Source organism: Cornus florida, unplaced genomic scaffold (assembly GCF_030987335.1).
Source record: "Cornus florida cultivar Cherokee Brave unplaced genomic scaffold, ASM3098733v1 CherokeeBrave_3.0.0_Hap2_Chr10, whole genome shotgun sequence".
In the NCBI taxonomy this organism is placed as follows: Eukaryota; Viridiplantae; Streptophyta; class Magnoliopsida; order Cornales; family Cornaceae; genus Cornus; species Cornus florida.
Genome location: NW_026775580.1, coordinates 88,289,443 through 88,301,150, shown reverse-complemented (window position 1 = coordinate 88,301,150; position 11,708 = coordinate 88,289,443). Strand labels below are relative to the sequence as shown.

Sequence of the window (11,708 nt, the reverse complement as noted above, 5' to 3'; positions counted from 1 at the left end):
TTCCACTTCCTTCCCCAAGCAAGAAAAATATTAGAACATCCACTTCTTGTGATAATGAAGGGAAAGTGATTGGGAGAAAAAAATTGTTTGTATACCATGGAGAAGGAAATTAGAGGACAGAATAATATTAAAAGTCAAAAAACTAATGGAGATAAAATAAAAAATACAGAAATGTTTTATTTTATAACCTAAACAAATTTTTTTACCAAATAGTTTATTTGATAGTTGTTAATTCTCTAATCATTTACCTATGTTGCTTTTTCATTTTCATCCTTATTTTTAAAAAAACATGTAGGTTCAGTTTGTTTAGATGTAAATATATTTTTTAAAATAATTATTTTATTTTCTAATTTTGATTGTCCTAAAATATTTACGAAGAAAAAAAAAAATTAAAACTTAACAAAAATAATTTATCTATCAATTTTGGACAAGTTATTTTACACCCCGCCCTGTGAACTTGTCTTCAATCTCGATTTAAATCTTTGTCAAATGTCAAAAAAATAAAACTTTAATAAAATATTTTACCTTAAAAAAAAAAAAACTTTAAGTCGAAACAAACCTAGCCCTAATATAAAATTTGCATATTTTTTCTTACATTTATTTTCCTATTTTTAAGACAACCAAACATGGTTAAAATATTTCCCTAACCTTTACCAATACTTTTTAAAATTAATTCTCAATATGGGTTATAAATTGATTTTCTCAAAAGAAGTGTGAGACCACATGTGCATAAGGATCTTGTGCTTCTCCTCATACTGTTTCGGTGAACAGAAACAAAGCCCAAATTGGAGCTCCTAAAAATCCGTATCGAACTGCACATTGTGCACCAAAACTATAAACCTGCACATTGGGAGTGTTTACAAGGCTCCATGATATGTTCTTAAGCTTAGTGTCATCGGGTGTTTCACGATCCAATCTAAAAAATTTAAATTTTTAGGTAATTCTAGCACTCAGCTTTATATGTTCAATTCGATGTTGGCCAAGAATACGTGACATTCTCATTCATTCAAATTAGCAGTGCCCTCGTTGCGATTAGTCTAACCTGCCATCCTATTCACCCAATTCAAACACCTCTTGATGTGACACTGAATCAGCAATTTCGGCCTACTCAGGTACCATATCACAATTTGAATACTTCACGTTCCAACTAAAAAACTTAAGTTATTAAATAATATTAACACCCAACCTTATATGTCTAAAACCCTTTCTATTCAGAGATGATATGACATAAGACAAGAACCCATGACATTATATGAGGTTTTTACATTTATATTAGCCCCGAATTGTTTAGAAAAAAAGTAACATACGGGTTAAAAAATACTTAGTTAAATAAGAAGTGAGATAATCTTGTAACAAAAATAAATAAATAAATAAATGATTGAGAGTCTATCTAAAACGTCAAGAAATTATTTTGTACCTCAGGATAACGATTGTTAAATACCCGGCCAATCACAACATTCTATTTCCTATTATCAAAATAAATAGGAGAGTGTGATTGATTGGGGGTATTTAACAAAATTTCCCAACAAAAGGCAACAAAAAAATTATTTGGTTTGATTTAGACCACCAATTGGGCCATTCTGTATCCATTTCTAGGCCCAAAGTTACTATAGACGTTTGTTTGGCCCAGTGCGCGGTTTTTATGGGCAACTGGGCGATATAAATGGTTGGTGGCCACAAGTTCCATCAATTAAGTGAATGGTCAATATCTATAGTTCGATTGAGAAAGATCCATTTCCACCTTAAAAAAATTCACGTGAGACCCACCAAAGATCTCTATCTTCTATTTCTAGAAAGAGATTTACAATTTTAGGTTCTGCAAATATTTAATGTACAACTCTTGATCATTGACCTTCATGCTCATTAATGATTCTGTAGTAAGCAAAAATAATAATATTAATTAATTGAGAAAAAAAAATGCTCTCAACGTTTTAGATTTTGATCAGCAATATGTTATGTTAATAAGTAATATTTTTACTTTGCTTTACAAAATAATTTCTTTTACAATTAAATTTGTCAGATTTTTTAAGTACATTCGTGGTTGAACGTATGAATGAGTAGTATGATTTTAGAACTAGCATTACGCATTTACATTATTTTACACTATTTTATACACTTGCACTTCATTTTTATTTTATTTTATTTTTAAATAAAATAATATGATATGATATAATATAATATGATATGAAGTAATTTTCCTCCAAAACACAAAACACAGAACTTTATAGTAGTAGGGTAACACTTGGACAGTGAGTTAGGTGATCCAAGACCTATCTTCCCAAAATCAAGTTCGGAATCATTCACTATTCTTTGTATTAAATTTTGAAAATGACTCAACACTTTATAGTTATTATTATCGTGTTTATAAATTTAAATCAATTAACTATTACAATTATGTCACATGTTATTGGTTAATAACTACCAATAAAATTATGTTATTTAAGAATAAATCATTCAACCTTAACCTTATTTTATATAACATGTATTATAAAAATCTAAAAATTATAAAAATATATATTTCAAATTACTTGTATTACCCACAACATTTACTCAAAATCTATACTAATGAATTTGGAATTTAAGATTTCAATTCAATTTTAGCCTTATAAATTTTTTCGGTAGGGCTCGGGTTAGCCCCACTCTCGTAGCATCCCTACATCAGAGGAACAATTTCACTATTTTTTTATTATAAATAAAAAAAAAAAAAAAACAAAAAACAAGTTAGACGTAGTGTAAAAATGTGCCAATATCAAATATTTTTAAATTTTATAAACATTATTTATACAGCAAAAGCTAGTAACTACCACAAAAGTATGTGACTTATTGATATATTTTCTCAATTCAAAATGAAAGGTAAAATAATACTTTAAAAAAAAAATCGCTAAATGAGTGTAAAAATTAGCCGTGTTTTAAATTATTAATTAGCAACAACCCAACCCTTAAAATTTCCACCAAAAAAAAAATAATAATAAAAAATCCCAACCCTCAAATAAAATAAAATACTGTAAAAAATAACAGCAACAGTCCCATTGAAGAGTCAGCAGTTCATGGCCATACAGTCAAACGCAGGTGTGAACGGTTCACCAAAATATGTCCAAGGGCGTGTTTGGAGGTAGCGTAGATGTGTGACGTCTCTCCAACAGTCAACAATATCCATATACTTTGAAAAGTATAGAGAGTCTATATACGTATACACATGGTCACTCATTGCATCAGAGACCACCATCTTTCGCGTTGGACGCTGTTTCTTGCTCTGGTATGATTCTTCTTTGACAAAATGATCCAACAAATTATAGTTCCAGCTTATCTCTTCCTACTTTAGCCGCCTTTATTTCCGGTTTTGGTTCTCTCACTACAATCATATTGATATTTATTGTGTCAGACCATTTATACTAGTATTTATGTGTGTATACAATCTGGCTCAGAAAACTATCATCATTTAAACCGTGACATCGACCTTTATAGTACTTGGTTCCTGAGTTTTGGTCAAGTTTCTTATCCGCGTTTGTTCTCTGGTTTTGGTGAATTGAGCATGAAAATATCTGGTTTAGCTTTGGAATGGTACTTCGAATTTGAGCATAAGAAGTATCAGTTTCTCTGATATTATTATATCATCCTTGAGTAGGGTTTTAGGTAATCTCATTTGGGGTTTGTCGGATTTCTGGATTTGGTGAATTGGGTATTTAGAATTTCAGTTTACGTTTTTGTCGCTAGTTCTTTGAGTTTAGATTTCTCGTTATTAATGCAATTGGGTTTGATGTATTTTTGTCTTTAACTAGGTTGGAGAACTTTTGATAGAATTTGGGAAATTGAAGGTGCCCCTTTTGATCACTTTCAAACCCTGGAACTAAAAAATCAGAAGGCTTTTCTACTTCAAACACTTATTTTGATCTGGGTTTCTCTCCTTTGTCAATTTGGCTAACTGGGCTTTGAAGACTTTGGTTGTCTTTGGTGGCAGTGATTGCGGCAATTGAATTCCTCCTTAAAACTGATATATAGGTGGGTTCTCAACTTACTCTCTGCATTTGGGTTTCTTTCCTTTCTCAATTTGGTGAATTGGGCACGTAGTGTGAATTGCCTGAATTGTTCTTTCTTGTCTGGATTTTCAGCTCTTTTTATATATGGGTTTCTCTCCTTTCTCAATTTGGTGAACCTATTTACCAATATCTATCGGTCTATATATATATATATATGTGAACTGGGTTTGAAGACTTTGGTTGACTTTGGCGGTGATTGCGGAGATATATAGGGGGATTCTAAACTTGCAACCCTTTTTACATTCTGGTTAAACTGGTTTGTTAGTTCATTGAACTGGGCATGCACCACATTCCTTGACATGTGAGGTGTCTGCTGACTGGTTTATATGTTAGTCGGTTTTGCTTGATGGCTACTTAATGAATCCAGCTATGCTTTGTTTAATTCTCAAAGATGGAATTTAGGTGCAATGTTTTGTTGAGAATGGCTGTGGTTGTGTTCACTCTGTTGTTGGTGGTGCAATTGCCAAGAATCTTTGCCTCCAGATTGTTAATAGAGTCAGAGGCCTGTGGAACTGATCACATCAGCCATTTGGGTTACTCTGGTCATGAATTGTTTTACATAAATGGGAAATTAGTAGACAAAGATATGTTCTGCAATGCCGTAAAATCCTATCATGCAAATCATTGCTTCATCACTGGAAATGTCAGAAGTTACTGTGGATTGGAGCATTCTTTAGGTAAGAATTGGTACAAAATATTCATTCATCTTATTCAATCGGGGAAAAAAAAAAAAGAAAAAAAGGAATTAGTACAAAATATTGCCTTTTGAGTTCTCTGTGTTAAATGTCATTCTACTTCGTTTTCTTCAGGGAAAAAATTATGCATTTCCTTATGAAGTAGAACTTTTAATCTTGTTTTGCAGGTGAGTTGTCTCTGAAGGCAGGAAGTAAGTTTTTGCAAAAGGTGGTTAGAGAAGAATCTGCAAGCCATAATTTTGATCGGAAAAGTCAACCGAGTGGATGCAAATCTCTGTTAACCCCAAAAAAGTTGACGGCCATGGCAGTACCAGGAATTTTTGTTCTGTGTTGTAGTTTTCTTTGCCCATGTTTTCATAAGAGGAGGAAAGAAACAGGCCACGATGTTCTTTCCAAGAACCCAAGTTCAAGTGAGTCGAAATATCCTTTGTTTTTCGAAGAATTACTATATTGAGACACAGAGGCTTGTCAATATTTGTGATATAGAAGTTTGTTAACAAATTATTATTATTATTATTTTTTTTTTGGGGGGGGGGGGGGGGGGTATTATGGGGTTATGCAACTAGAATATTATGCAGTTACTAACAGTTATAAGATGAATTTTTGTGTAGTGTCCTAGGAGTAGGAAATTGTTTTCACTTATCTTCCCCTAGTGTGGATAAAATTTCTGATTTTGCAGCTTCTCTCCATCATCTAAATTTTACTGGTTAGCTTTTACCTATATGATACAATTTGGCCCATTGAGTTCTTAATGCTCACTGATAAATGGATCCTATTGTGCTTGCAGTGGGTTCAGTTTCCTCTGTGGAAGTGAATTCTGCTTTTGAAAAGATTCAAGGCAGTCCACTAAGACTTCCGCCTACTCCTAGATTTTCCATGTCCCCAGATCTTAAAAGAGTTGGATCAGTTCATCTCAATATGAGTCAGGTTGCTAAAGCCACGAAGAATTTTTCACCTACCATGAAGATTGGTGAGGGAGGCTTTGGAACTGTCTACAAGGCCCAGCTACAAGATGGCCAGATAGTTGCCATAAAACGAGCAAGGAAGGTATGCTACAGTGTGTTCTCATGACCTAAAATTTATAGCTTCAGCTATGTTATTCCCGATCCTGTGATGAAAGTCAATGCCATTATTCTTTTTCTTTGAGTAGGAACTGTCATATTGTTGTTTCAGTTCTTCTGCACATGGCATAAGATTCAACTATAGTGTGTTCCATCCATCTTTAAAATAGAGGTGCCTAAAAGGTTTGCATGGAATACTTATCAAAACAAAAAAAAGAAGGTTTGCATGGAATACAGAATTAGAAGAAGATAGATAACAAATTGAATGTGAGATGCATAAAAGAAGGGAATGATATTTTATTGTGGAATCATGTGTGCATTTGACTGACCTTCTTTGACACAACAGCTTACAACAATAACCCCTTCACAGTAATGACACATTTTTATCTCACAATCAAATAATGTAGCCACCTTGAGAAGATAGCATTTCTAGAGAGAGAATTGCAATATCAATCTATAAGGATCACCATCCATGTTTATTATTTTTTAAAAGTTGACTTTGCAAACCGTAGGATGGTCTTTTTGGTTGGATAGAACTTCATTCTCCAGTCAAATATACAGGAATTTCTCTGTATTAGAATGGATTAGTATTCCTATTAATGTGTACACCAGAGACGATGCCAATTTGTTTTAGAATTTTTTAAATTCCTGGTTTAGGATTTCCAATTTCTCATTATTAATCACCCTTAGCAATTGGAAATTGAAGTCAATAAAAGGATCATATTTGATAATCATAAACAAATTGTCAAGTTAAAAGCCTAAATGCATCAAGATTTTCTTTAGGAATACAAATCAATTTCCGAGTGGAAATTGTGCTAGTTGTAACGGACTGGGTGCTTATACGGTTATACTCAATCATTTTCCTATCCGGATCCGATGTGGGACAAGACCCCCTTGTAACATTCTCCCTCACCCGAACTCGCAACGCCCTTGTTGCAGTCGGGCCACCCTGCCTACACGGGGTGTAGACCCGGATGCTTCTGAGCCGGGCGCTTGGCGTGGCACTGGATTTGGCTCTGATACCAACTGTAACAGGCTGGGTGCTTCGCGATCCGACCAAAAAGGTTAAGCTATTAGGTGGTGCTAACACCCAACCATTTATACCCAATCACTTCCCCATCTGGATCCGATGTGGGACAAGACCCCCTTGTAACACTAGTCCACTATCATGTGTGGATATAAACAAAGTTGCTCTTTAACACAAAGTAGGTAATAAATGGAATTTTAATTCCCATGTCATCTTAAATATGTATAAAATCCTTGTCATGTTAATTTGACTGTAAGATCATTATCTTGAGTTCTATGAATGGCTTAACTAAATAGGTGGTTTTTCTTTCCATGTGACTAGTTTCTTGAAAGTTCTAACAAACCGCCTGTCGAGATTTCCTTGAGTATCCTTCTTCGATGCTATTCCTTAAACATATCTTATGATGTTCCTGTATTAACCTGAAAGTATTGCACAGGAACTCTTCGAAGCTCTAAGAACTGAATTCAGCAGCGAAGTTGAACTTCTGACAAGGATTGATCATAGAAATCTAGTAAAGCTGCTTGGTTATGTTGATAAAGGAAATGAACGCCTAATTATTACGGAATATATGCCGAATGGTACCCTAAGAGATCATTTGGATGGTAAGAGTGTCAAACTTTGGGGATTGGCTGATATGCTAATCTAGACAGTAAATCTAGTGCTCATGTTTTTGCTGCTGCTCCTGGCAGGTTTGCGGGGTAAAGTCTTGGATTTTAATCAGCGACTTGAAATCTCCATTGATATTGCTCATGCCTTGACTTATCTCCATCTCTATGCAGGTGACAACACTTTTCATTTAGTTAATTATTTGTTTTCTAATTGTAAATAAATTTCTATTGTTTATGGGATTGTCATGTAAAACTTTTTTCCTATTGAGTTTGATATACATTATTGGGTCCATCCTCTAATAATTTAAGCTCTAACATGGTATCACAACTTTAGTTCTAGGAAGTCTTGGGTTCAAGTATCCCTCTCTGCTTTAGTTCCTCGATTCACTGTCTAAGTTTGCACTTGTTCTAATCTTGATTTGGTCTATTTGAGTTGCCATGTGGAAGATGGGATTGCATGTCTGGGATGGTGTTGAGCTTGATATACATTATTGGGCCAATTCTCTAGTAGATTAAGCTTTTAGGGTGATTAACATTATTTTTGCGCATAATAGTTGCCAAACATATGGCTTGTGGTACAGCTTATCTGATCGATTCACTTCCTTTCACTCGCCTTACAAGGACCTCCGGTCCTGAAAATGAGTATAGTTTTGAATAGAGAACTATCAAGGGTTCGAAGTCCTCTCTCCTTTTGCTCGTTGAATTGATTTGTTTATTTATTGGTTTTGCCTGGCCCATTATCATAAATAAAGGGGAATAGTTCGGCTATCCCACCTAGCCAAGCTAGGAAATAATAAATTAGATATAAATAAGCCAGGAAAGACATTTTAAGTATGACTTGATTCTAATATGTACGATGGAATCAAATTGATTCCTACTTCAAGCATTGGACTTTGTGGCTCAATTAAGAGGGGTTGTGGAAAGAACGTGTTCAAAATCACGATCAATTCCTTATTCAAATCCTGTTGCAGCTATCGGCTATAGATAGTCATCTTTCGAGTTGTTTAGGTTCTGGAATTCCATCTCTAGTTGGCAAGAGGAAGGTATGGCGAGCCAAACCCATGTTGTCGGCACCCTTTTTCTCATTGGGTTGGATAGATCGAGGGTTCCAGACCTCCTTAAGTAGTAGTAGGTCCAGTCCCAGTTTTCTTAGGTTTTTTGGGTATGCAAAGTCAGAAGAAGCACTTGTGGAAAGGCCAGTTGAGTTTGATAGGTCTAGTTGAGTTATTTGTTTATTTACTACTCTGCTAGTCGGTGTTGGTCAGACTTCCCTGCTTGTGACTGATTTTCATGAATTCCATCTCCCCAGGATCCATGATGTCCTATCCGATGGCCATTAACTGCCTTCAAGGAATTTCTTACTCAAAAGTACGAGAGTTCAGCAGAAAAGATGGGAGGAGTGATGGATCCCTTACTTTCACCTGCATTTAAAAAATAAAAAATAAATTAAAGTGGCATGATGTTGTTGGTAACGAGGGGGGTTCGGTTCACGTCTATACGTTTGGTCATTGGGCTTAATTGATTCTTGGATAGCTTGCTCTGGACTTTCTATAGATTTTGCAGGCGCAGGGGAAACTCGGCTTCAAAACCCTTCACCTAGGAAATTTGTTCGGTGTCTCGGAGTTGTAATCTTTCCACCCCGCTCCCAACTAAAAAGACCATGAGCACTTTGATGGGACGCTCATTCCTGAGAAACAAAACGAGCATTGTGTAAAGTGGAAAGGGCGGCTGTTCGTACACTTTCCGGAAATGGTGGAAATATACTCCAGTGCTTAGTAGAATTAAGGATTAGCTTTGTCTTCAAGTGAAGGGGTGAGGGGAACTGCTCAAAAAAGAGGAAAGAAAGAGGAGTGACAAGGTTCAGTTCAGATTTGACTGTTTGCAGCGTGGGAGCGGTTTACCCAAAAAATCCCTGGCAACAATTAAAAAAATAAGATATCTTGGTAATGAAAACTACCATTTTGTGCCACAATCATTTAGATAATTAACTTCTCAGAGGCAAAAAACTGAAGATACCAGTTTGACTTCTGTAGAATCTGTTAGCAGGTCCAGGTTGACTTTGATAGCAGCTGTAAGCAGGTCCAGGGCCCATAAACATTTCCTTCTCTTTCTTCAGTATCACAGAGCATGAAAGCTGCTGTAATGGATTAGTGGCTTTTTATTTAGAGTCTGAAAATTGACTGCTGCAAGTGCAAGACGTTCATAATATTTAAATAAAAGAGCAAGTGGGATTGTAAGCTTTATTATATTATAGACAAAATCCTTTATCTTCGTAAAGTAATTAGCCTGGTGCATAAATAAGAGGGGCCAAGTTGGATTGTTACGCTGCGGCTAGATGATAGTGAACACAGTCATAATTACTGAATAATTCTTTTTGAACTCAAAATCTTTTCAACTGTATATTATCTCATTATATTAAGTTAGAAATTGGTTTTCTAACTCTTAGGAAATAAGAAATAGTAACTGGAAAGAGAGAAATAAAGCTCGAGGAAGTGGAAAGAAATGGCCAACAGAAGCATATTTGTAATTCACATCATAGGCCTATTGAATCATCTTTGTAATTTACATGATAAGCAGAGGTCATTAAAGCGTTCAGTATGATCTTCATTTTATAATTTTTGACATAGCTTACTGCTACCCCGAATATTTGGCCTTTGTTTTCAAAATGATCGCAGGGAACTTATTTAAATTTAAAGCATTCTTCTAATTCCGTGTCTGGACATACTTGTTTGGCATGTGCCCAGTGGTAGTCTCTTCAATATGTAGCCTCTACCTTTAAAATTATGTTGGTCATGTTCAATTCATATTTAGCAAAAGTTAAAGCAATCGTGTATCATAGCTCATTTTACTGAAAATTCTGCTGTGTGTTTCTTGAGCCATTTGCTGCCTGTTATTTTGTTGATTTTACAACAGAGAAGCAGATTATCCACCGAGATGTGAAGTCATCTAATATTCTTCTGACTGAGAGCATGAGAGCCAAAGTAGCTGATTTTGGATTTGCGAGGCTTGGTGCAATGGACTCGGATAAATCACATGTTTCAACCAAAGTGAAAGGGACTATTGGTTACCTTGACCCTGAGTATATGAGGACCCGTCAACTCACAGCTAAGAGCGATGTATACTCATTTGGGATTTTACTATTAGAAATTCTAACAGGCCGTCGCCCTGTGGAGTTGACTACACCTGCCAATGAAAGGGTGACGCTTAGATGGGTATCATCTCTTCCCTTCTTACTTGTGAACTTAGTAGCATGAATGCATAGTTCTTTGATCTGATCGCCTTTGGCTTCCTAAAAACAGATGCATGCTACCTCACTGCAGTGATAGGGCTGCAAATAAGCCAACAAGCCATATCTGGGCTTAGCACGGGGTTGGCCCGAACTCGTGATGACTTCAGTAAAATGAGATCGAGCATAGCTCGTATCTGCGAGTTGGCTTGCTCACTAGTTAGCTCATGAAACATATTATTTTAAATTTTATTACTTTTGTTACTTCTAGTATATTTTATTGCTTTCAATTTCAATAGATGGTTATGAAACTTTTTAAAATAAAAAAAAGAAATAAAATGATTAGGCTTGTATACATGAGCCAACATGAGCGAGCCTATCATTACTTAAGTCAGTTATTTTATAAATGAGATAGTAGGTTAAGCTAAGCATAGTCTTTTATCTTATAAACGAACACGGGCCAAGAAGAGCTCGTTCATTTGCAGGTCCTATTAGCAGGGGTAATGCAAATGGTTTTCAGCAACCTCAGATGTCGAAGTCCCTTACATTCCAAGAGTCCAAACTTATGCTAACTGCTAATCTGTTTTTAACTCACCTCGAATTATTGTGTAGGCCTTCAAGCAGTACAATGAAGGAAACGTTACGGGGATGAAGGATCCTCTAATGCAGGAGGTGGTAGATGAGCAGATATTAATGAAAATGTTTGATTTGGCAATCCAATGTGCAGCGCCCACACGTACCGATCGTCCAGACATGAAGTCAGTGGGAGAGCAGTTGTGGGGTATTAGGATGGGTTACCTCAAGACAGGAAGCAGAGGAAATTAAGTGCAAATTGAGTGTGTGATTATTCAAAAAGTCGGTTGTCATGTAGAGAATCCTAAACTAAGCTATTCTCGTCTTTTCATTTTAGTTTGATACCCTGTTGTGTAGCATGCATTAACAGGAATAAGCTATTTATTCACTTGTTTGAAGATTGCTTTTTCTTTTTTCGTTTGGATAAGTTCTTTCTTTGGTCTTTTTCTCACATGCCATTCACGAAGAAGGAACAAGAAGC

General features: G+C 35.5%; 1 protein-coding gene across 3 annotated transcripts; it reads left to right on the top strand.

The window, feature by feature from the left end:
• Positions 1 to 3,107: 3,107 nt before the first annotated feature.
• Positions 3,108 to 11,625, top strand: LOC132279845 (calmodulin-binding receptor-like cytoplasmic kinase 3). 3 transcript variants are annotated; one of them, XM_059781895.1, is made up of 9 exons: positions 3,108 to 3,256; positions 3,780 to 3,999; positions 4,440 to 4,714; positions 4,900 to 5,142; positions 5,520 to 5,779; positions 7,257 to 7,422; positions 7,510 to 7,599; positions 10,342 to 10,640; positions 11,267 to 11,625. In XM_059781895.1, the coding sequence occupies exons 3-9, from the start codon at positions 4,459 to 4,461 to the stop codon at positions 11,477 to 11,479; spliced, it is 1,527 nt and encodes a 508-aa protein (XP_059637878.1). In that variant the 5' UTR covers positions 3,108 to 3,256; positions 3,780 to 3,999; positions 4,440 to 4,458; the 3' UTR covers positions 11,480 to 11,625. The 3 variants fall into 3 exon arrangements, with proteins under 3 accessions (XP_059637878.1, XP_059637876.1, XP_059637877.1); XM_059781893.1 differs by having other exon boundaries at positions 4,110 to 4,714; XM_059781894.1 differs by lacking the exon at positions 3,108 to 3,256 and adding an exon at positions 3,271 to 3,633 and having other exon boundaries at positions 4,110 to 4,714.
• Positions 11,626 to 11,708: the final 83 nt, after the last annotated feature.

Bases quoted from the DNA above. Each gene is read 5' to 3' on its own strand.
- LOC132279845 (XM_059781893.1), top strand. From the start codon at position 4,429: ATGGAATTTAGGTGCAATGTTTTGTTGAGAATGGCTGTGGTTGTGTTC. The intron at 5,780-7,256 runs GTATGCTACAGT...AGTATTGCACAG, and splicing joins CCATAAAACGAGCAAGGAAG to GAACTCTTCGAAGCTCTAAG. The intron at 7,423-7,509 runs GTAAGAGTGTCA...TGCTCCTGGCAG, and splicing joins CCTAAGAGATCATTTGGATG to GTTTGCGGGGTAAAGTCTTG.